This window comes from Ailuropoda melanoleuca, chromosome 5 (assembly GCF_002007445.2).
Source record: "Ailuropoda melanoleuca isolate Jingjing chromosome 5, ASM200744v2, whole genome shotgun sequence".
Taxonomy (NCBI): Eukaryota; Metazoa; Chordata; class Mammalia; order Carnivora; family Ursidae; genus Ailuropoda; species Ailuropoda melanoleuca.
The window spans coordinates 10,623,870-10,648,107 of record NC_048222.1 but is presented as its reverse complement, the minus strand read 5'-3'; the positions used below and the strand labels follow the sequence as shown (position 1 = coordinate 10,648,107).

Below are 24,238 nucleotides of genomic sequence, written 5' to 3'. Positions count from 1 at the left end.
GGGGCTGGAGCGCGCCCCGGGCACCCGGCCCGCGCCCCCTCCTCCTCGCGGCCGTGGGGCACGCTGTCCCCGCAGGCTGGGAGCGCGTGGGGAGGCGGCCAGAGGACGTGCGAGGCGGGCTTCCCACCCTCCCCCCCGCCCCCAGCCCTGCACTTTCCCGGAAGAAGGCAGTCCAGCACACCTGCCGCAGGTGTGTGCATGATGCCGCCTGTTGGGTCCCCGCGGGGTCTGGCAGCGCCACCTGAGTCCTGAGATGAGGTGGCTGCTGGCGGTCGCAGGTCCCTGGGGTTGCTTGTCAGACAAGCGGGGCCCTTGTCTCTTGCTGCTTCTCAGATGGACCGTTCACCCGCACCTCCCGGTTTGCAGGGCTCAAGAGAAGCATGGGTTTTGGTCCTCCACTCCTTTGCTTTTAAAGCACGCATTTACTTAGGAGTCAAGAAGAATGGTTCGAAACAGTGCATGTTGCTGTGACAGACAGCAGATTTGATCTCAAGTGGAAAGCTGTGCCCTCAAACCCCCTAGACCTGAGATGTTTGGAAAACCTCTTTAACAAGCTTAGCTGACACTTGTGGCGTGTTTCCTCAATGTGTTTGTTTTTTTGGAGTCCAGATGGTTAAAATTGTCCAGATAATCTGCCAAATCAGCTGTGCAGATCGTGCTGGTGGAGGAAATTCCAGTGATTGGAGTAAGAGGGAAAATACCCTGTAGATTCCGTTCCTCAGCCTTTCTGAAAGGCTGCTATTGAGGATTCCTTTTTCTCTCCTGCAATTGATGGTGTCTTCGGTGTTAAAGGAAGCACAAGCCCCTCTATTGGTTTAGCAACACTGGGATCTTAGAACTGTTCTTACAGCTCAAGGCCGGCATTGTAACACCTTTGTTGAACTTTGTGAAAAGTAGGCAGGACTCTTAGACCCAGCTGGTGTCCCTGGATTTGCTTCGACTACAGGAACAATTTGCTCATCTATGTTGCATTCATTTTTGTTCTAGGTGTGCAGGCGGTTGGGAATTATAGAAGTTGATTATTTTGGACTGCAGTTTACGGGTAGCAAAGGTGAAAGTTTATGGCTAAATCTGAGAAATCGGATCTCCCAGCAGATGGATGGGCTAGCCCCTTACCGGCTTAAGCTGAGAGTCAAGTTCTTCGTGGAGCCTCATCTCATCTTACAGGAGCAGACTAGGTAAAGTGCCACTGAAATAAACCAATGTCAAATAGACTTTTGATTCCATTTAGAAAGGGCCGTTGCACCTCCCCAGAGATGTACACAGGCGATTGTGTTTGCTGCAGAGTGAGTTGGTTCACAACTGAGAACTTTTCCGTGGCACAACCCTTTTGTTAAGGTGAACAGGGAGCCGCCTAGTTGGCCTGGGGCACATTTTCTAGCTCTTGTGGTTTTTCTTGTCTTTAAAAACAATGAGGGAGCAGGGTTGAATTCTCACAAACACTCGGTTTCAGTGCCACAACGCAGGGGGAAAAAGAAAGTTAAAACCCCAACTGACTTCCTGATAGCAGCATATAATGCCCGATAGTAACCCCTGCCTCAGCGGAGTTACTACAGGTCACTGTAGACTGTTCTAACAGAAAGCAGGAAACAGTTCCTCTTGGGTTACTTAAACTTAGTCAACTTCAGCCTAGTGTCAGATTACAATGTGCAGCAAAGAGCTCTGTCCCACTCCATGCAGAATTTAAGTTTCTTGAAAACTTAGTAAGAGAAATTTGTAAGGCCAGAGTAACTGAACTCCAACCTACAGATAACGTTAACACATGATTGTTTAGATTGCTGAATTTCTCTTTACTTCTAGAAAACCACCAGCGGTGGTAGACACTGGAGCATGTGGTTTCCTCTTTCAAACAGAAAATGTTTTCTCCCAGGACCGACTGTAATACTTTTCAAGGATGAGCCAAATTAGGAAACTGCCGTTCAGTATTTATTGCTGAAATGTAAGAGACCTAAATCGTATAGCGGCATGTTAAAAAAAAAAAAAGAAGAAGAAGAAGAAAGAAAGAAAAAGAAAACTCTTAAAAACAACAAACTTTGGATCTGAGTTCTAATATTTTTCATAATCCTTTGGTTTGGAAATTTGCCATGCTCATGAAAAATGTGAGTGTGACAATCTCTAGTAATGATAAGTGAGCAAAATCCTTTTAAGAGTTGTCATCATGTCATTTTTGTCCGCTGCTGAAGGGCTGATAGAAACATATTTTAAAATACTGTTCATTTGAATTTGAAATGTCTCTTCTACCTTGTAACGGAGCTTTAAAGGGTGAAGGAAATGTTCAGTTTTGTTTTTGGCAAGCTAGTAATTGCATTCTTAGTGTTCCTGAAAATGTCTTGCAAAATATTCACACGATGGCATGTTTAAGGATGTTTCAGCTATTTATATTAATCAGAATAGGTTGTGTGTGTTTGTCTGTTTAACATAAAGCTCATTTGTGAAAGTTTCCACTCTGCACTTCAATGTGATAACTTAGTAGAGTAAGAGAAAAGGATACACGTGCGCACACACACAACACACACACACACGTTCCAACATATTGGAATTTTCATTGTGTAGTTTTATGATTTTGCAATCCTTTCTGGGTCACCAGATGCAAATCTATTTTGATGATACAACTCTATTTTTTAAATTTGCAGAAGCTTCGAGGACCAAATACATCTCATTTAAACGATGGCTGCAGTCATAATGGCATGATTCAATTGTGTTATGAATGATTACAGACTTTAAAGTTTGCTACTACCTGGTCTTTACCTGTGCTTTTCTGCAGTTCATAACCATTATTAAGTCCATTTTATTCATGCAAAAAATAGAGATATTCTGTGAATTAGGAATTTCCTACTCTGTTGGCTCAATTGACTTGCACTCTTGAGATTTGTGCCTAATAGCACTCGGAGAATACACATACCTAGTTACCTAGGTAATTTTAATTGATTTTAGTACCTTTTGAAATCTTACCCAAAAATTAGCATGATCTAAGCATTTGACTTGCTTTTAAAATATTGGTGAATTTTACTTGTTTTTCATGGGGTTGTCCAAAATACAGAATTTGAAGAAAATACCACCTAAAGCATAGAGCATTCTGCTTTAATAACTAAAGTGATTTGTAATTAGCATTTGTGCCTTTTCATTGGAATCAGAAGTTGTGCTGGGTCCAGGGGTGCCTGGGTGGCACAGTGGTTAAGTGTCTGCCTTTGGCTCAGGGCATGATCCCGGCATCAGACGCTTCCGCTATGAGCCTGCTTCTTCCTCTCCCACTCCCCCTGCTTGTGTTCCCTCTCTCGCTGGCTGTCTCTATCTCTGTCGAATAAATAAATAAATAAAATCTTAAAAAAAAAAAGAAGAAGTTGTGCTGGGTCCGGTATAGTTACAATTAGCGTTGTTTTTATGTACATGATAATACAGAGCAAAAATACTGATCTTCTCTAACATCATGTTAGCCAGATAAAGCTGGTTGGTAGACTTTTTGATGTTTAATAATTTGTTATAAAATATTTATATAAACTGCCATGAAAATAAAATAGATCTGTTTACATCGTCTGTAAACACAGCTCTACCAGTCCACTTAGGAGCCATGATTTTCTACCATCTCAAAGTCAAGTCAGGAGGGTACATTTAGTATACTGAAAGTGTCTGGATAGTTTATTAAATGGTTCTGAAATATGCTGGCCAAATTGGCCTCTGTGGAGAATTAAAGTGGCCTACTCACGATAGAGCTGGTCTCAGTGGGGGCAGTGAATATATTAGTTTGCATCAGATTAGAGAGGCAGCTGCAGAATGGCAGACAGGGAGGCCTGTTGGTAACAGGAGAGTAGTTGGGGGGGAGGGGCAGGGGGCAGAAGCTCTGAGTTCTAGGTACAGCTCTGTTCCCAACTACCACAGTGTACAGACTTCCAAGACTGAGCCAACCCTGAACTTCATCTCAGTTGAAAGCCCAGGAAAAGTTTGTCTCTAAAAATCCTTTCTAGCAGTAATTTTTTTTGCTTCTTGCTTCCTATCTTCTTTCCCTTAATGTTTTCCTAAATATAATTTTCTGAAGAACAACAACAACAAAAAATGAAGAGTTAGAAAGAAAACCATATCAAGTGTCTGCTTAGATTGATACAGTTAATCTGGTCTCTGATTTGGCCTAATTTTAGATTTGGTTCTTTACCCAGATTATTATGTTTGCCTTTGAATGAGGGGTCTGGAAAGTAAGCAGAGAGTCTTGGGCAGACTCGGCTGGTGCATTTCAGAGACAGAGACAAACAGGTATATTCCACAGATGTTTGCCATGCTGTGCATTAAAACTAAAAGTGAAACTAATGTGTTCTGGAAGTAGATCTGAAATAATAATGATCTTTGAAATTCTTGCCTTTCAAAGGCTCTCAGTTATTCACAGCAACTCAGACCAGATTTTGTCAACATTTTCAAAGCCAGAGATTTGAGAATTACATGCTTCATCTTCGGAGATGGTGATTATACCTTCCACTGCCAAAAAGATCTTTCAGTTTCTCCTGACTTTGCTACATTTTAGCAGAGTTCTGTGATCTTTGCTAGGGGCACTCCTGCTTCCTTAAGACTCACCAACACCTGAATTCTCTTTCCCAGAAATCAGCCTCAGTACAAGGGTCCCGTGGGTCCTGAAGTAAATGTTCGGGGAAATGCTGTAATCCTGAGCATTGAATCTCATCAAGATTTCAGTGATGTAAGCAAGTGGTGTTGAGTTTGACTCATCCCTCATTAAATCTCACTGTCCTCCAGACTCTATGCAGTCACTGCTCCTTGGGAAAGCCATTGCTGGGCCTGCTCAGGAGACTGAACTGTCCCAAGACATCATGTAGCTTTCCTTTATAGCATCTAATGAGCGTGTAACACTACCATTTACTTACGTGACAATTTGTTTATTGTCAGCTACTCTAATAACTTAAATTCCACGAAGCAGGGGGCTGATCCACATTGTATCCCCAGAGTCTGGTGCATAAACATTTGTTGAATCAATGAATTAAGAAACTAGAAATAAATAAAAATGGGGTTAACTGATATTGATAATATAAATTTTCTGACAGATAGTGAAATGTTTACCAGTTGGCTTCTATAAACTGAAAAGTTTGAGACTATCTAAAAGAAATCTCACCATTAAAAAAATGTTTTGTAGTGATTTTTCTCTGTTAAGAATTTGCTCAGCGCTTGGCATTCTTTTGCTTCCTTCCTTCACCCTGTCCACCCCACCCCAGGCTTTCTGTTTATTGTGGCTGTTAGCTCTCATCTAAAATGAACTACCACTCGCCCGGACCTTTTATGAAATTCGGATAGTTTCCAAGCTACAGGCTCTCTTAGTCTAATTTTCAGCCAATTTGTAGGTTCTAAGTACTTAGTGAACTCAGGTTTTCCCTTTCTTCCAACAAAGATCACTTGGATGTCAAAATCTAGGGAACATGCCATCATTGAAATCCACAAAGCAAATACCACATGCAACCATGGGCAGAGTTGAGGTGATAATCTTGAACGTGTTCAAACCAAATTCTATGGATCCCAGCCAGTGCCTGTAATCGTGTTCAAAATCTTTCCGCACATTGTCAGTGTTGGTAAAATTTGCTAAGTGTAATTTACCTTTGTAGGATTCAGAAAGGGTATGTTCTGTAAGATACTGTTGCAATATTTATCTGATAAAATGGTGTCACTGTGTTTTTCTTTTTTTTTTTTAAGATTTTATTTATTTATTTGACAGAGATAGAGACAGCCAGCGAGAGAGGGTACACAAGCAGGGGGAGTGGGAGAGGAAGAAGCAGGCTCACAGCAGAGGAGCCCGATGTGGGGCTCGATCCTGTAACGCCGGGATCACGCCCTGAGCCGAAGGCAGACGCCCAACCGCTTTGCCACCCAGGCGCCCCGTCACTGTGTTTTTCTTATCAACTCTGCCAAAGAGTAGAATGACACATTCCCCTTTTTTTTTTGTATGACCAAACACAAAATTAGGCCCCAGAAAAGAAAAGCAGACTTCTATATTGTTTTCAGAAAGTATTAATGGATTTCTGAATTGTAATTTATCTATTAAGTCTTTCTTTTTGCTCAGAGCATATAGGATGTTTGCAGGATCATCTGTTTATTTTAGCCACAGATCTCCCATGTGGGCACATTCAGTATCTTTATGAATTTCTCATACTTGTATATTTGTTTGAAGTTTCCAAAGAACATTAAGAAATAGATTTTTTATGTAACCAAAATGAACTTTTAATTTTAAATCTGTTATTTGAAATAAAGCTGGACTATTTAGATGGCACGTAGGGTCAGACTCAGGGTGCCCAGTGACGCACTGCTCCCAGTGAACGAGGTACATTTACTCTCTGAGTCATGCCCCACTGTAGCCTGCTTCTAGACCTCTCCTGGATCTAGCAGGACTCCCCACAATCCAGACTGTTGGGAGAGATCTTGTAGGGAACACGCTTAAACTACAGAATTGCCTGGATTGTTGTTTGCCTAGATCAGGTATCAGTTGTGAATAAAATAATCCTATTTTTTCCAAGTACAGATCTCATGCTTCTTGTAATCACTTTTGAAGTTGGGGGTTTCCCTTTCCACCCCTCCCCACTTCCCCATATGTTTTAACTGCTTTGGAACCCACGGAAGAGCAAATTTGTTCATGGTTACCATTTTCCATTTTGGGCTTTGAGAAGGATTTCCTTAAGCTGAATAGAGACCTGACTTGGTCATTATTTGACCTTGACAGGTTCTCAATTGCAAGCCTTCCATAGTAGTAGATGTGATGGCTCATTTTAGGTGTAGGTAGCTATTAACTTGACTTCTGAACCATGACCGTAAGGATTTTCACTAGTGTATTTACTGAACCTCTTACTATGAAAATTTTCACACATGCAAATAAATTGAAGATTTTTACAGTGAACAGCCAATACCCCGACATAAATTCTATTATTGATCATTTAATCAGTTTAATATGCTTGCTTTATCACATATTTTTGATGCTTTTCAAACTAAGTTATGGGTAAGTACACTTCGCCCTAAAGACTTCAGTGTGCATATCATTAAGTAGAACTCTGTATTTGTCTACAGTTCTTTTTTTTCCTTTTGATAAAATATTTACATATGATGAAATGCATAAATCTTCATTATACTGATGAGTTTTGACAAGGGGATATTGTCTGTTTAAACAAAATCCTTATTGAGAGTTAGATATTACCGCCACTCCAGAAAGTTCCCTCATGCCCTTCTGAGGTCAGTCTGTGCCCTCCTTCCCCCCACCCACCCGCAATCCACAGCCAGGGTTGTATGTTTTCCCAGCATAGGTTTGTTATGCCTGCCCTGCTTCACACAGATGGAATCATGCAGTGCTTGTATGTGGCTCCTTTTGTTCATTATAATTTTTTAGAGATTCATCTTATCATTATATGTATATTTATCAACAGCCGTTCGTTGCTAGGTAGTATTCCATCGTATGAATATACTGCTGTTTGGTGACCGTATCATACCTCTGTTGATGAACACCTGTTTTCCACCTACTCTGAGTAAAGCTGCTATGGTCAAGTACAATCTTTTTTGTGGATCTATATTTTCATTTCTTTTGAGGAAATACCTAACAAGGGAATAGTTGGGTCACAGGAGGTGATCGTTTAGTTTTGTAAGTAACTGCCAGGCCTTTCCCCAAAGTGCACCATTCTGTCCTCCCATTGAGACTTTCTGAGTCCTCCCCATCCCTGCCCCGCCTCTGGTGGTGGGTGTGTTGTAAGTTTCATTGATACCCGTCCCTATTGGTTAATAATGTTAAATGCTTTTTCATGTGCTTATTGGCCTTTCCTACATATTCTTTTGTGAAGTATCTATTCTAGTCATTTACTCATTTTTACTGAGTTGTTTGTTGCCTCTGTTTTTGAGCCATGCAGATTTTTTGTATCTACCAGGTCTTTGTCAGAGATGTGTTTTGTAAATATGTTTTCTCCTGTGGCTTGCCCATTTTCTTTCTACTTTTTTTTAAGATTTTTAATTTATGTATTTGAGACAGAAGAGCACGAGCGGGGTGGGGTTGGTGGAGAGGCAGAGGGAGAGGGAGAAGCGGAGAAGCAGACTCCTCGCTAAGCAGGGAGCACGAGACGGGACTCGCTCCCAGGACCCTGGGATCCTAACCTGAGCAGAAGGCAGACGATTAACCAACTGAGCCACCCAGGTGCCCCTTGCCTGTTCTCTTAATGCCTTTTGATGAGTAGAAACTTTTAATTTTGGTAAAGTCTAATTTATCCATTTTTTCTTTTATGATTTTTGCTGTGCCCTGAGAAACCTTTGCCTATTCCCCAAGTGATGGAGATATTCTCTTACGTGTCAGTCTAAAAGTTGTTATGGTTTTAGCTTTTTTACTTTTAGGCCTAGGATCCATCATGAACTGATTTTTGTTTCGGTGGAATTTAAGATACAAAACAAAAAAAAAATGTNCTTTTAGGCCTAGGATCCATCATGAACTGATTTTTGTTTCGGTGGAATTTAAGATACAAAACAAAAAAAAAAATGTAAAGNTGGGTGGCACAGCGGTTAAGCGCCTGCCTTCGGCTCAGGGCGTGATCCCGGCGTTATGGGATCGAGCCCCACGTTAGGCTCCTCTGCTATGAGTCTGCTTCTTCCTCTCCCACTCCCCCTGCTTGTGTTCTCTCTCTCGCTGGCTGTCTCTATCTCTGTCAAATAAATAAATAAAATCTTTATAAAAAAATGTAAAGTAATTCCTTTTTTAAAAAAATTTGATAGTTTTAAAATATATCTCAGCAGTTGGAACTTGGTTTAAAATCAACCGATGTGGTGAACTGGCTCATTGGACTGAGGCAGGTACGCGGTGATCTCAGAGGGGGTCTGACTGGGGGAGGGGAATGCCAGCGTCCCTGGCCAGGGTGAGTCAGGTCTGGGGGAGAAACACGGTTCAATTGTTGGCAATGGAGAGTTTTTAAAAATAGCTTCTTAGCCATTTTAGAGATGTTTTAGGTTTGTTACTTCAATGTGGAGTCTAATAGCAAACGTGGGTATAGTTGATTTACGTTTGTGTCACAGAAAGTTCTTGAAAATGATGTCACTGGGAAGATACCAGAGGGCAGTGATTGAGCGTAACCGCCTGTGATGGGCGGGTCAGCAACCCCTGTCGGTTTGCAGAAAGCTCTGCTTTGATTATTATGAGACAAGCCAGTGTTCAGGGGACAGTTCTCTGCTTACAGTTCTTAAAAGATCGATGACCTAACTTTATTCCTTAAAGCTATGGAAAGGAATTAATTTTTAAAGTAGAAGAAATTTGAAGTACTTCGAAAGAAAAATGTATTAAGGATATGTGACTTTTTAAAAATTAGAATATGGCATATCTTTAATATTTACTCCATTTTTTTTTAACCTTCCATAATACTACAGCAAGTGTGAATTCGTCTGTACCCAGGATGCAAAGACCTGAGTGAGCCAGAATGTTTCACTTTGGGCCTCCAAACTGATCCACGTGTTTGACAGTATCCGTTTTCTTAATAACCTGGTAGATCTTGAAGAATCACACAGCCAGAAGAATGTTTAGAAAATGCAGTTTGAGCTTATGTCTGCAGGACATATTCACAGATATTTGCTTACGACAAAGAAGTTTTTTTTCCCCCAAAGGCTTTCTTTCTGTTTGCTATTCTAGCGTGTAGCCTCAAGCCAATTAGAGATGTCAACCACTTTTGATCTTTAGTTAAAAAAAAATTTCACTGCAGGCATGACTTCTTTGACCATATCTGCTTATTTTGATATGATCAGTCAGTAACCTTTCACCCATTTTACAAAAGGGTTTGGGGATGGGGGGATCCATGAACTAGACAGTTACAGAGCAGATGGTTCAAGAGAAGAATAATAGGGAAAAAATACTTGATTCAGAACCACCCCGTGAACTCTTGAGCCGTCACTGGAGCCCCTGTTGGAATGTGTCTCCGAGCTCTGCCATCCTCCCTGTTGGGAAGAGGGCATGAAATCGTCCACTGATGGCTTAGCACAGCTGGTGAGTCTTGCGGTCACTGCTACATTGTCTTGTTCTCCTGAAGAGCATAAACTTGTCACCCAGAAACCAGTTTGTGGCTGGAGTTACTGTGATTAGGCTATGTTCCTTCACGCTAAAAGCCTGGCAGTTCCATCTAAAAAGGATCTATCAGATAGGTTCACCCCGTGACCCCAGGGTAGAGCTTGGTTCAGAGGCCTTGAGTGACAAATATTTGTCGACTCGAAATGGAATGGTTGCTTGATCACCATGAAACTGCAAAATACAAGAAGGGCCCTATCAGAAAGTCCATGGGAGTGGGAAAGAGGAGGATTCTTCTATTTACAGTCTATGGATTGCAGTCCAGTCTAGAGGGTGGGGTATGTAGAAAAGGCCAGTTGTCCTCTCGCTCCCTGTTTGAAATTCTGACCCACAGGCTGAGAACAGATCAGTGTTAGGTCTCAGACTGCTGACCACCTGTTAATTTTCTGTTACTCCTTCTTTGCCTTTTGATTTTGGCAGCTGCCTCTCTAGGAGCGGGCGTGGATAGTTTGGAAAGAGAAATTGGATCATGTTGAGATCCTTGCAGGCGAAAGTTAACTCTTTCATGAAGCAAAAAACTCGTCTCTAGGTTGATACTGGGGAAAGAAGTTAAAAGATACTTCCACCTGAGCAGTAATTAAATTGAGAAGACTCGGTTTGTGGTGATACCCTTCAACTCTTTGAGCACGTAATTTCTTCTTTAACGTCAGCATGTATTCAGAGTTCTGTTTCCTGCTGTTTCCCCTTCCATGAATACAGAGACAGGGATACATTCACCAAGATGAAATTTACTGAATGGCCATCTAAAAAGACTTTTGACGGCTCAAGCAGTGTTATGACACCAAGATTGTACAGGAATGCTAGCCCTCACTGCTCAGATAGCTATTTTAAAGCAAGCTATTTCTGTGATTATTTCTTTGCCCCAGTAGGGACCCCCTTCTCAGTTTAGCAGTGTGTCAAAAATACTTTAAAGACTAGCAGATGTTTGGGTTAATAAAAACCATGCTTATCTTCCTCCATGCTCTTATGCATTCTTACTATGATTTCTTCATTGGGGCTTTGAATAAAGAAAAGCCTGCAGTATTTGGCAGAGTCCGATAATTTTAAATATTTCTTTATCATTCTAGAACACACAAAATGTTGAATTTAAACATCTCTCAAAGGAAGATTAATGGCTCTTGTCTGCCTGACATTTTGAGACTGTCTGTAGAGCCCCTCCCCCTTGTATTTCTAGCCCTGCTTCCTTCTGCTTTTCTTATGTTGCTCATGTATCCCCTCTACCTGGGTCATCAGACATAGGACTAGTATATAAATAAAAGCACTGTTGAGGACTGGAATAAGGGTATTCAGCTCCAGTGAGAAGCTGAGCTTATGAGCTCTATTCGGAGCAGTGTCAGAACTTTACTGCTGGTCGTAATTCATTTGTTAATGGAAGGAGTATTGTGCATTTAAACAAGTTTGAGAGGCTGTAACAAGTCATCAAAGGAAGGTTATACCCGTATGTTTGCCAGAGACAAATTTTATAACCTAGGCCGGTCTGTCTGTAGTAGTTTTAGAGACTCTGTCGAGAATCTTGGGCAATCTGGGTTAACAGGCAATGGTATGTGGCGTTTCCTCAGAGTTTCTAAGTCTGACACACCTTGTAGTAAATGTAGAGTGTAGTATTGTATGCAGTTGGAACAAAACTTGGGTTCCGCGGATGATGTGCGGTTTTACATCCATTCACAGGGCTCTCTGGTGCTAGAGACACTTGAGAAGTCAGCTAACGTGCAGCTAACTGTGGTAGAAGTTAAGAGTATGTCGAATACTGTAATAGAGAAGTAAGCGGTTTGCAAAGGATATGGATGAAAGGGTATCTAAGAGAAGAGACAGAAAAAATGCCCCTCAGCACGTAGGGAGCAGCCAAGAGCAGAAACACGGGGACATGAACATGCTTGGTCTTTCCGGGAAGAATTGTCCCTTTCCTGGGGGCTTAGTCGCTGGAGGAAATAATGGGACATGTGGCTTGACATTGGGGGTCAGACCCACAGAACCTGGGGTTTATACCAATAGCATCCTTCCTTGGCAAACAGTCGGGATCGCTTGAAGGATTTTGAGCAGAGAAATGGCAAGCTTATCCCAGAAGCGAGTAGCTTGGAAGGTGGAATGGTAGAGTCTAGAGAGATTGGTTTGGGGGAGATTGTAAATTCTCGGACAGTTGAGAACTGCAAGTAGGACACAGGAGGTAATAATAGGAAGAGTGTAACTGACTTTAAAGAGTTTGCAGAGACAGAAGGTAGGTGGAAATAAAACAGGGTCAAAGTGGGTCTATGGGTAAAATAACAAACAAGTCTCAGGTTTCCACGGAGAAAACGTGGGTTTGGGAAGGAAAGCACTGAATTAGGATACTGAACATCCAAATGGAGATGTCCGTAGGCAGTTGGACATTTGAATATGATGCTTAGAGAAGTTGGAGAAAAAACTAGAGATTTGGGGGTCATTTGAATAAAGGTGAGGATCTAAGATATCAAGTCCACATCACAATCAAGGTTTTCTCAAGATAATTTCTTTTAAAATTTTTTTTAAAAAATTTAATGTGGGAACTTGTGTGGAGTTATTTTATCTTTGATAACTTGAATGTTACTGGATTTGTCTTAATTAGATTTGTTTTATCTGGGTTATACATTTTATTACAGAGAAACTTAAGCCCTTGGAATTATTTTGCCTTAATTCTCATGATTTAAAAAAAAAAAAGGTTCTTTAGTGGCAAGCATTTTCAGGGTGGCTTTTTAAATTACTATTTCACTGCTTGACTTCCCATTCATCTGTCGAAGAGCATCTTGGCTCCTTCCCCAGTTTGGCTATTGTGGACATTGCTGCTATGAACATTGGGGTGCATATGGCCCATCTCTTCACTACGTCTGTATCTTTGGGGTAAATACCCAGTAGTGCAATGGCTGGGTCATAGGGTAGCTCTATTTTTAACTTTTTGAGGAGCTTGCATACTGTTTTCCAAAGTGGCTGTACCAGTAGTGTAGGAGGTTTCCTCTTTCTCTACATCCTCTCCAACATTTGTGAAAAATGAAGGGGGGGTGGGAACAGAGGGGGAGATGAGTCATGAGAGACTATGGACTCTGGGAAACAAACTGAGGGCTTCAGAGGGGAGGGGGATGGGGGATTGGGATAGGTCAGTGATGGGTATTAGGGAGGGCACGTATTACATGGAGCACTGGGTGTTATGAATCATGAACACTACATCAAAAACTAATGATGTACTGTATGGCGACTTACATAACAATAAAAAATTAAATTAAATTAAAAAATAAATTACTGTGCTTTTTTTTCTTTCCTAAAAGGGATTGTGAAATTGCTAAGCAGGTTGAGCTTGATATCAAGCTAGTCCCCCAGGATAACCTCCATCTCACATTGCTTTGCAGGCATATCTTTTTCTTGCATATCAAGGAGACCCTCCTGGCAGGCCACCTCCAGTGCTCCCCAGAGCAGGCAGTGGAACTCAGTGCCCTCCTGGCCCAGACCAAGTTTGGAGACTACAATCAGAACACAGCCAAGTACAGCTACGAGGAGCTGTGTGCAAAGGAGCTCTCCAGCACCACCTTGAACAGGTGAGGCTGCGTGGGGCGACTGTTTGTTTTCTGAGAGCTAGTGAATTTATACGTATTTCCCAAAGAAAATGAATCTGTGGTATATATACAGATAACTGGTGAGGCTAAGACTAGAACATTGCCCAATTTTGCCAGTTATTTTTAAAAGATTCTTAGCCTTTTCTTTGAGAAATTTACAGACACCAAATATAATACCCCTAAATCAATGCTCTTATATGAAATGCTATGGAACAGGAATTTTTTAAATCTCTGACCTCTGAAGAATGCACATCTATTCAAAAGTCTATCATGTATGTTGGTATTGTCTTCATCCCAGCAAGGATTAAACCAAGAGACCTAACGTGGATGTCTTAGTTACCTATTCCTGGGGAACGAGGTACCCCCAAACTTAGTGGCTTACAACGACAAACAGTAACTCACCCTGCTGTGGGTCAGAAGTCTGGCTGTGGCTTGGCTGGGTTCTCCAAGATCTTTCGTGAGCCTGCAGGCAAGCTGTTGGTGGAGCTCAGTGTCACCTGAAGGCTCAACCGAAGGAGGGATCGCTTTCCAGGTTGACTCACATGGCGTGTTGGCAGGGCCTTGTTCTTTCACCACACGGGCCTCTTCAGGTGGCTGTTCATAACGTGATAGCTGGCTTCCCCCAGGACAAGGCATCAGAGCAAAAGGAAACACCCAAGACAAGTCAAAGTCTTCTTAGAACTTAATCTCAGAACTGAGTGACATCCTGTCACTTTTGCCATATTCTGTTCATTAGAAGCGAGTTATGAATCCAGCCAGTCATTAGCACGGCAGGGACTCAACACTCAGGTGAAGGAAATTGTACAAGGGTGTGAATATCAGGAGGTGGGGATCTTTTTTTTTTTTTTTAAAGATTTTATTTATTTATTCGACAGAGATAGAGACAGCCAGCGAGAGAGGGAACACAAGCAGGGGGAGGAGGAGAGGAAGAAACAGGCTTATAGCGGAGGAGCCTGATGTGGGGCTCGATCCCATAACGCCAGGATCATGCCCTGAGCCGAAGGCAGACGCTTAACCGCTGTGCCACCCAGGCGCCCCAGGAGGTGGGGATCTTGAAGGGACGTGGTAGAGGCTGCTGCCACAGCAGAGAGAATGAATCCTGCAGTTTTCAGTTGCAGACGATCTAATCAACCCCTTATAATGCTATAGCATAATGAAACTTACAAAGTAAGCATACACACCTGCGTGAGAAGTTCCTACATACGAAATTTCTTATGTCTATTTTTAGAGATTTTCCGTAATTCTTCCAGTTCACCTCTATCTGGCATCCCCACTTGCTTTTTCTACTGAATATTTAATACTTGAGATCTGGAATGGTATTTTAGAAGAATTTTACAGTCAATTTGCTAAATAAATGAAATATCAGTGCTGTATTGTTTTAAGTTTTTGAGATACTAAATGGCAGCATCCACATGATTCACTAGTGAAAATGATACCGATTCTCTCGAAAGACCACATCAGTTAATCTTTCCATGCCTCTCTGCCCTTCGGTGTCCAACAGCATTGTCGCAAAGCATAAAGAGTTGGAAGGCACCGGCCAGGCTTCAGCCGAATACCAGGTGTTGCAGATTGTGTCGGCAATGGAAAACTATGGCATAGAGTGGCATTCCGTGAGGGACAGCGAGGGGCAGAAACTCCTCATTGGGGTTGGACCCGAAGGAATCTCAATTTGCAAAGACGACTTCTGCCCAATTAATAGGTAACCTACATCTTAAAATTTTATTTAGCCCTAAGCATGTGTATCCCTTTATAGCTCTGCATATGAAAATAGATAAAACCGGAAAGGGATTTGCTAGACACTTACCTTTTAGGAATCAGATGTTTCATTTTGGGCATGGATATTAATTTTATTCAGGCCTTGATAACTGTTTAATGATTTTTTATTTTATTTTTTTAAGATTTTATTTGAGAGCGAGCGAGCGTGCCCATGAGCTGGGGGAGGGGCAGAGTAAGAGAGAGAAGCAGACTCCCCGATGAGCAGGGAGACGTGGGGCTGGAATCTCACGACCCTGGGATCCTAGAGCCAAAGGCAGACGCTTAACTGACCGAGCCACCCAGGCGCCCCTTAATTATTTTTAAACTATGAACTCAAGTGTACTGATGTGGCAGAGTTAATGTTGTTCAAATAAGTTCACTGTTGTAGAAGTCTCCTTTCCACTGCACACACACACGCACACACACACCCCCACAGCTCACCCCAGCACTTCTCTCTACAACTGCTTTTCAACACGCCTTTCCGATCAGGGAGCAGAGTGCTTACGTGCAGTCCCAGACCAAGCATCTGGTTGTACCGCTGGGTCCTGAGCACGGGGGAATCCTGCAGAGGCCGACAGCCGGCGACAGATCTCTCCTCCAGGGCTGGCTCACTTTTCTCTTCCCGGGTTTCAGGATCGCTTACCCTGTGGTGCAGATGGCCACCCAATCGGGAAAGAACGTGTACTTGACTGTCGCCAAGGAGTCTGGGAACAGCGTCGTGCTCTTGTTCAAGATGATCAGCACGAGGGCAGCCAGCGGGCTCTACCGAGCCCTAACAGAGACCCACGCTTTCTACAGGCACGTAGCATTCCGTTCCCCACAACCTTAGCATCTGTCCACAGCTCTGGGTTTCAGGTGACAGCAAGGTCCCTGTGGTTTCAGGTATCGTTGTGTCCATGACTCTAGTGCAGAATTTAAGAAATCCACTGCTTTCAAACATTTTGTTCGTCCTGCTCTGTATTGTAGCATTGGAGTCCTTACCAACATGGTCCCGCTCTTTCCACAGCACGTGCATGGGAACGAGCCACACAGACACAACCCCCTGCTTCTCTTAGCTTATTCCCTCACTGCGCCACCTCCCCCACGGCCCAGGAACTCTGACTTGTTGGGCGGGTCCCAGGACTGCTTTTGCTCTTCCCCAGCAGGCTGACCTAAGTCGTCTCCGCGGGAGAGCAGCTATCCCAACTGCTCAGTGCGCAGTAAGGATTTTCTAACCACCATAGCGATACCCTCCTTTTGGAAGGTGCTTTAAAGCAGACTTGTGGTTTGACCCAAATATGTAAGAAATGAAAGCTGAGAGATTTAATTGCGATCTTAACCTTTTTTTCTGTTAAAATAGACACACAAATTTCAGAGCAGAATGGAAAATTTGTGGGAATTTTTAGCATAAAGCCAGGAAGGAAGAACATGTCCCTTTTTTCTTGCCACGAGCTGTTTTTGACTGGAGCTCATATCCCCGGAGGTGGAGGCATACGTTCACTGTCCTCTACATTTATGGCTGCTTTCTCCAAGGTCCTTTGGGGACACTTGAGAAACATAGAGCTAGAATCATTGAAATGTTTAATACACATAAAACTGGAAGAATTTACTTTCAGGCATGCAGACAAGAATACAAATATCTGCTGACACGAACGTTCTTAGGCACGGTGGCATTTGAAGGTCTGAGTCATGGGAATGCCCGGGCTTCTCAGTACTGAAGCAGACGTTCCTTCTGTCCCTGCAGGTGTGACACAGTGACCAGTGCCGTCATGATGCAGTACAGCCGAGACCTGAAGGGCCACTTGGCTTCTCTGTTTCTGAATGAAAATATTAACCTTGGCAAGAAGTACGTCTTTGATATTAAAAGAACATCGAAGGAGGTATATGACCACGCCAGGAGGGCTCTGTACAATGCTGGCGTTGTGGACCTCGTTTCGAGAAGCGACCACAGCCCTCCAAACTCCCCGCTGAAGTCCTCAGAGAGCAGCATGAACTGCGCCAGCTGCGAGGGCCTCAGCTGCCAGCAGACCAGGGCGCTCCAGGAGAAACTGCGCAAGCTGAAGGAGGCCATGCTGTGCATGGTGTGCTGTGAGGAGGAGATCAACTCGGCCTTCTGCCCTTGTGGCCACACCGTGTGCTGCGAGGGCTGCGCTGCCCAGCTGCAGGTGAGGGGTGCTCGGCGGCAGCTCATCCCCCGCGGGCAGGCTCACGCATCCCACTGTTCACAGCTGATGAGCACCTGCTGTGTGCCACGTGCAGGCCGGAATGCCCGGCTACACCTGGGCAGGGTCTTTGTATTGGGGGACTTCAGAGGTATTGCTCGTGGGAAACATTTTGGATTAGCATCCTGTTTTCAACCATGTAATTGCTCTAAGTCGAAGACTCTGTTCAGGTTCTGGAAACGAGGCTCAGATTCACAAGGTAACGCGTCTAGCGAGGAGGTGAGCCAGAGGCTAGAACCGTGGCTTCCTGCTTGCTGACACTTAGGAGGATGGTCTTTATTATTTACTTAAAATATTTGAGAAAGAATACTAAGAAGCTGTACTTAGAGCTCACTTTCAATTCTGTGCGGGGATTGTTGTCTGTGATTCTATGTGATTAATTTCCTTTTATTGCTGCATATGCCTCTAGGGGGCATCTTGGATTGGCTCTTAGTTAGCAAGTCAAACTAATTTTAATATTAATAGAAAAAACAAAAGCAACTCATGTATGTTTTCCTTTCTTGCACCTTACATTTCCCCTTACAATAATTTTTTTCAATTCGTTGTCATTTCTAAGAACTGTTTGCTAAATGTCACTGTGATTTTATTTCAGAATTAGCCCTAAATAATATCTAGTCCTTCAAAAGCTGCCAATTTTGGAACTATTTTTAGGGTTGTATACTGAGCCAGCAGGATGCCTTTGTCCTTCCTAAGAGCAGATAAAGAGTTAATAGCAAGGAAGTTAATAACAAGGAGTTATTTCTCCAGGAGCGGTAGGTCAGGGATTTGCCTTTTTCCGCCCACATGGTCTGACCCCCATGCCTGAGGCTCCCCTGTGGCTGAGGGAGGGCTGTGCTTGCTGAGAAGGCAGCTGGGGGATATGGAGCTGTGACCCGTGACTCAGAGCAGAGCCAAGTTCACTGGCCACATGGCATCAACCCTGTGGTGCTGGCTTGGTCAGCCCACCGAGCCAGGGACACGCAGACTCTGGAAGGGTCTCAGGTCTCCTGCATCACTGCCAAAGGGGTTGCACTCTGCCCACGCAGGGACCACAGCCTCGTTACACAGCAAGAATTCTTTGCTAATCACTTTACTCATTGTGTCTGGGTTAGAGTGGGACTAAAAACCTAATTAATTGCCTGCAGTTTATACTTTTTCATAATATTTTGAATCCCTTGTAAGGTATAGACTTTCAAACGCTTCAGAAAGCAAAGATATTGGGGTGCCTGGGTGGCCCAGTCGGCTCAGCATCTGCCTTTGGCTCAGGTCACGATCTCAGGGTCCTGGGATCAAGTTCCGGCGTCGGGCTCCCTACTCGGCAGAGAGTCTGCTTCTCCCTCTGCCTTTCTCCCTGCTCCTGCGTGTGCTCTCCCTCTCTCTCTCTCTCTCTCTCTCTCTGTCAAATAAATAAGATCTTAAATAAAAAAAAAAAAGAGAGCAAAGATCTCTACCACTTGAGAGTTAGAAATAGTCGAGGCCACAACATATGTAGCAAACGGAATAGAGTAGGGGCCGCGCGTGAACACGGAAGACACATCCCTGAAGACACCCTAACACGTGCCGTGGGCTTCTCTTTTCCAGTCGTGTCCGGTGTGCAGGTCACGGGTGGAACATGTGCAGCACGTCTATCTGCCAACCCACACCAGTCTGCTCAACCTGACGGTGATCTGATCTGCCGTGCACTTAACGGGACATGCCACGTTTCCATGGACTGCACTACTACCAAACCATCCGAATGGCAGATCGCGGAGAAGATACGTACTCCGATGCCCATCTGCCCTGCAACATTTAAAAAAACTGAGAAGGAAGAGTAAAGAGAATACTCCTCCCCACCGAACCATACCATGTGTCGAGTCAGTACCTGCAGTGGTGGGGACCGGGAAGAGTTCTGGGACGTGGACATGTTCCTTGGACTCACTCTTCTTAGGATCCAGTTAAATGAATAAGTGAAATCTATGATGTCAGTGAAGTGGCAGAGAGCCAAAAAGTGGGGACCTTTTAGGAAAGGATATCATTAAGTCTCCTGACGTATCCCGAGGTAAGCTTCCTACCTGGCAGCAAATTTTGTAAGAATTCGTTTTAAGAATTTACTTGGTTCTTTTTGTATGGTCATGGAGCTCTGAACATTTTAATAGGAAATTTTTCTTAAAGAAGCAGTCATTTTAATGTCATTTCTGTTTTTACAACTTGTTCAAGAATGATGGGAAGGCAAACAGATGTAAAGATCAATTCTGTGGCTTTTAAAAAGTTGACCACCAGGTTGTCAGACGTAAACCAGTCTGGCTAGTGGGAAACCGGGAACTTGATATGCGTGGCTTCCTTTCCCCCCTTCCCGTCCCCTTCCCGTCCCCTTCCCTCCCCCAAGTCTTTCGATTATAAAATGCTACCAGTCTGGTTATAAGATTTCCGTGGAGTGGTCTGCACTCCTTGGGCTCTTGAGTTGGTGGGATATTTTATTTAAGTTGAAAAGGGAACACACGTTCCTTGGGCAGCAGGGCATTGCTTGCTCGTGGAGATGAAGCTTCATGGTGTACAAAGGCGGGTGGGGGTTCTCCACTTCTCCCGAAAACTCCACTCCAGATTCAGCCACTGGGGTTGCTTTTGCTCAAGCCATCAAGCCTTTTACAGCCTTATCGTAGGTATCTTAGATTATTGTATGCTCTTTTTTTTTTTTTTTTTTTTTTTTTTTTTTTTTTAGTAAATGCTTAAGTATTAACTTTGTGCTGTCCCCTCCCTAGGTCTTTGAGGGGTTTCAAGTCTCTTTGTTTCTATATTCTTAATCACGTTTTCCACTCCCACTTGGGCATTTTGGACGCTGGTCAGCTTGTGAGTTTTCTGGGGTGTCAGGACACCTAGATGACCTTTTTAGGTGCAATACTAGCTAAGTGAAAGCTAGAAACCTACAGTCACTTTACTGAGATTTCCGAGTATACTTTTCATATTGCCTTAATGTAGCAGTAATGTGTTTATGCATTTGTTTCTTTGCACAGACATTTTGTCAGATATTAAAACTCTACTTTTTTACGGCACATATTAGCATATAAGCCTTTATTCCAAGAGGTATTTATTTTTTCACTTGTAAAAAAAAAATAATGTTTCCACATAAAGAACTCTGTTATATCCTAAAGGACTTCTGTCTTTTGTATTCAAGATAATAAAGACTTTAAAGCAAACATGGTGTTTGTGTCATCACAGTTATTGTTGTTTAAACCAGTTTTTTCACCAAAAAAAGGAGGAGCCTTGGTAACCCCCTGCTTGGCATCTCCTTTGGTCCTATTTGGAACCTTTGAAAATGTTGAGGGTATTGGCTCTAATCGAGAACATTCATCCCATTATTCACTCTTCTGTTTTCTGGTCTGGGATTGAAATGTAGGTGAAAATGTAGTAATATATGTGAGCGGATGAAGAGTTCAAAAGTGGGGACAGGACTAGAAGGTACTGGAGAAGGAAAGGAATGGCGAAGTTGGAAGTTAACCATTTAAACTCAGATGCTGCTGCTAGCTAGTTGCCTGGTAGGAACAGGTGAGCACCTGTCCAGGTCCGCGCAGTAATGGTCTCGGGCGGCAGACCCTAGGACCACATCCTGTGGGACCCCGAGCTGCTGCTGCTGCTAGGATCTGCACTAAGCAGGCCCGCATGCGCCCCTTGGTGCTGCCCAGGAAGTGCCTGGTGTAGTCGAGAACCCTGCACGTCATGTTTGTAGCTGATAATTATCTGTAGCAGTTGAAGGACGTGGTTTCAGTAGCAACAGAAGTTCAGCCCAGTGGCAGCACAAATGTTTCCAGAAAAGAATCTTTAATTTTTTATTTTTTTATTTTATTTTTTTTTTTAAAGATTTTATTTATTTATTTGACAGAGATAGAGACAGCCAGCGAGAGAGGGAACACAAGCAGGGGGAGTGGGAGAGGAAGAAGCAGTCTCATAGCAGAGGAGCCTGATGTGGAGCTCGATCCCATAACACCGGGATCACGCCCTGAGCCGAAGGCAGACGCTTAACCGCTGTGCCACCCAGGCACCCCTAATTTTTTTTTTTAATTTTTTTAAAGAATTTCATTTATTTATTTGAGAGAGAGCGCACAAGCTGGAGGAGTGGCAGGCAGAAGGAGAAGCAGACTCCCCGCTGAACAAGGAGCCCGACGTGGGACTCCATCCCAGGACCCTGGGATCATGACTTGAGCTGAAGGCAGACACTTCACCGACTGAGCCACCCAGGCGACCCAGAAAATAATCTTTTAAAAATTGAGAGATGAGGATGTGTTTTCTATGATTCTTATACTTAATTCAATCTTCCATCCAGTTCTAGCAATCCTTTGTTCACTCAACACATTTATTGAGAACGTAGGTTATTAACCCATGCCGGAGATTTAACAACGATCAAAACATGAATGATCTGTCCCTGCTTTATATAGAAACGTTAGATAATACTCAGAGTCATAGAACATCAGCCCTAGAGGAGCCACACGCAGTGGGGTCAAGGAGTTGGAGTCACAAGAAGGGGTCATAAAATGTGGCAATAAATAGGTCCAGGGTTCTGGGAAAGAGTGGGTGCGCTTTGAGAAGTGATGAGATGCACAAGGTTGCCAGAAGGCAGTGAGCTATGGACGCAGGCGTGCTTTTGATGGTGAGTGGAGTAAATCAGGGTGGTGCTCTAGGAGGAGGCTGGGCCTGAGAAGCATTGTGGTTTAGTATTTTTAGTGGGGCGGAGAGGGGGCGTGGGTAGGCCTAGAGGAGACAGCCCTGGATAGGGTGCTTCAAAGATACAGCAGGGAGGACTGAAGCCTCAGGAGGCTCTTCTGTCAAAAGACACAAGTTATAAGACTTCTGCAAAAGCAGTCTTTCACCTTATTAATGGTTACAAAAATCAGAAACGGTTTTCCTGATCCAACCCCATTCCCATATGTCTATATTTACCCGGTCCTAGATGGGGACTGGAACACAATGCTGATAGATTCTGGGGTTGTCCCCTTACCTCTGCCATTGAACATTGCGGACGAGAAGCCCCATGGGTGACTGCTCTTGGGTAAAGCATAATCTCTTCCAAGAAAAACTTGAGAAATGCCCTGTAGGGCAAAAGTTGGAGCCAATTTGCAAGCACAGACATGGGGGAAAATGCATGTACCCGTCCTGACAAGTGTGCCTGAAGGACGAGAGTAGGAGTATGCTTGGGTGTTGAGAGAGCTCAGAAGCAGCAGGAAGGCCAAAGTTTATCTTTTTAGAAGACTTCATTTATTTACTAGAAAGTCAACACAGCAGATTTGGGGGGAGGGGGAGGGGAAGGGATGGAGGCAGAGGGAGAAGCAGATTCCCCACTGAGCAGAGAGCCCAATGCGAGGCTTGATCCCAGGACCCTGAGATCATGACCTGGGCCAAAGGCAGACCCTTAACCGACTGAGCCATCCAGGCATCCCATAGCCAAAGCTTTTAATACAGTTCTACCAAGCAATGGGATAAAGCCTAGATGGAGTCTGAGCACAATCAAAATCTAAGACAAAAGGCAGCCGTTGTTGTCCTTCTCAGAGCTTATTGTATTTTGCGCCTTTTCACAGAAATCCTAAAATGTTGCAAATTACTTTTATTCATGTTTGCAGAATCTTCTTGAGATGGGTTTGTTTAAAAACGGCAAGATATTAACAAGTTCGCCCTATGCCTTTTAAAAACAAAACAAAGTTAGGAGCGCCCGGATGACAGATTTAACACATCTGCCAGTTGCTTCAAAAAAAAAAATTCATCCCAAACAAAAGCTGAACATCTGCTGTTCATAAAGCTTGTACTGCTGCTCAGAAGAAAAAAACCTCAAGGTGCAAGTAGGCCCTCTCTCCAGGAGCGATCCTTCTGGTTGAGAAGGGAATTCCTATGCGTGTTTATGAAACAAAAAGATGAATAGTTCTGAGGCCCCAAATAACACATGCATGTGTATATGTATACGTGTGTATAGACATATGTATTGCATGTACATTACATATACATTACATATAAATTACGTGTATATGTATTCTTATAATTTTCCCTCATCCATCCTATTCATCTTTAGATCACCATAGACGGGATGAATTGGGGGAGGCTTTTTGAAGTAGGTTAGTCTTTCGTGTTGAAGTACGTCGAGAATTGAGAGTGGTGGGAAGGAAAAGCAAGTGTGAGAATGGGGAAGAGACCACAGGTGAGAAGCAAAGGGGACAAGGGGATAATAAGGGAGAAGAAAAGCCAGTTCACGAAGAGCCTTGACTGCCCGAATAAGGCTCTGAGTTTGACTCGGCAAGTGTGTGGAAGCTGTAGAAGGGTCGCTCTTCATCTGCTAACACTCACCTTTGTATTCATTAACTTGGACGTTGACTTATCAACTCAGCAAATATTTCTTAAGCACCTAGTGTATATCAGGCTCCCTGTTAGGCCCAGAGCAGTGGTTCTCAACCACGGGCACTTTTCGCCCCCAGGAGGCAACGGGTGATGTCTGGAGATGGCTTTCATTGCCACACTGGGGATGGGGTGCCATTGGCATTGACGGGGGAGGGGGCAGGGATGATTCCTACAAGAAATTTTCTGGTCCCAAATGTCAATATTGTTCCTGTTGAGAAACCCCGGGCTAGAGGGTACAAGTATCTGAGATAAAGTCCTTGCCCTCTGGGTTACCCCGGGGGGAGGGGACACTATAAACGAGTAATTCCAGTGTAGCAAACTCCACAGTGAAAAAG

General features: G+C 43.5%; 1 protein-coding gene across 1 annotated transcript; it reads left to right on the top strand.

The window, feature by feature from the left end:
• The first annotated feature begins 233 nt into the window (after positions 1-233).
• MYLIP (myosin regulatory light chain interacting protein) lies at positions 234-20,722 on the top strand. The gene is made up of 6 exons (XM_034660294.1): positions 234-1,178; positions 13,411-13,596; positions 15,116-15,313; positions 16,003-16,167; positions 17,093-17,513; positions 19,131-20,722. Exons 1-6 carry the CDS (start codon positions 1,096-1,098, stop codon positions 19,218-19,220), a joined length of 1,143 nt encoding a protein of 380 aa, XP_034516185.1. The 5' UTR covers positions 234-1,095; the 3' UTR covers positions 19,221-20,722.
• The last annotated feature ends 3,516 nt before the right edge of the window (positions 20,723-24,238 follow it).

Excerpts from the sequence above, each read along its gene's own strand:
- MYLIP (XM_034660294.1), top strand. The coding sequence starts at position 1,096 with ATGGATGGGCTAGCCCCTTACCGGCTTAAGCTGAGAGTCAAGTTCTTC. Across the intron at positions 16,168-17,092 it reads GAGACCCACGCTTTCTACAG|GTGTGACACAGTGACCAGTG; the intron begins GCACGTAGCATT and ends CTGTCCCTGCAG. Across the intron at positions 17,514-19,130 it reads GCTGCGCTGCCCAGCTGCAG|TCGTGTCCGGTGTGCAGGTC; the intron begins GTGAGGGGTGCT and ends TCTCTTTTCCAG.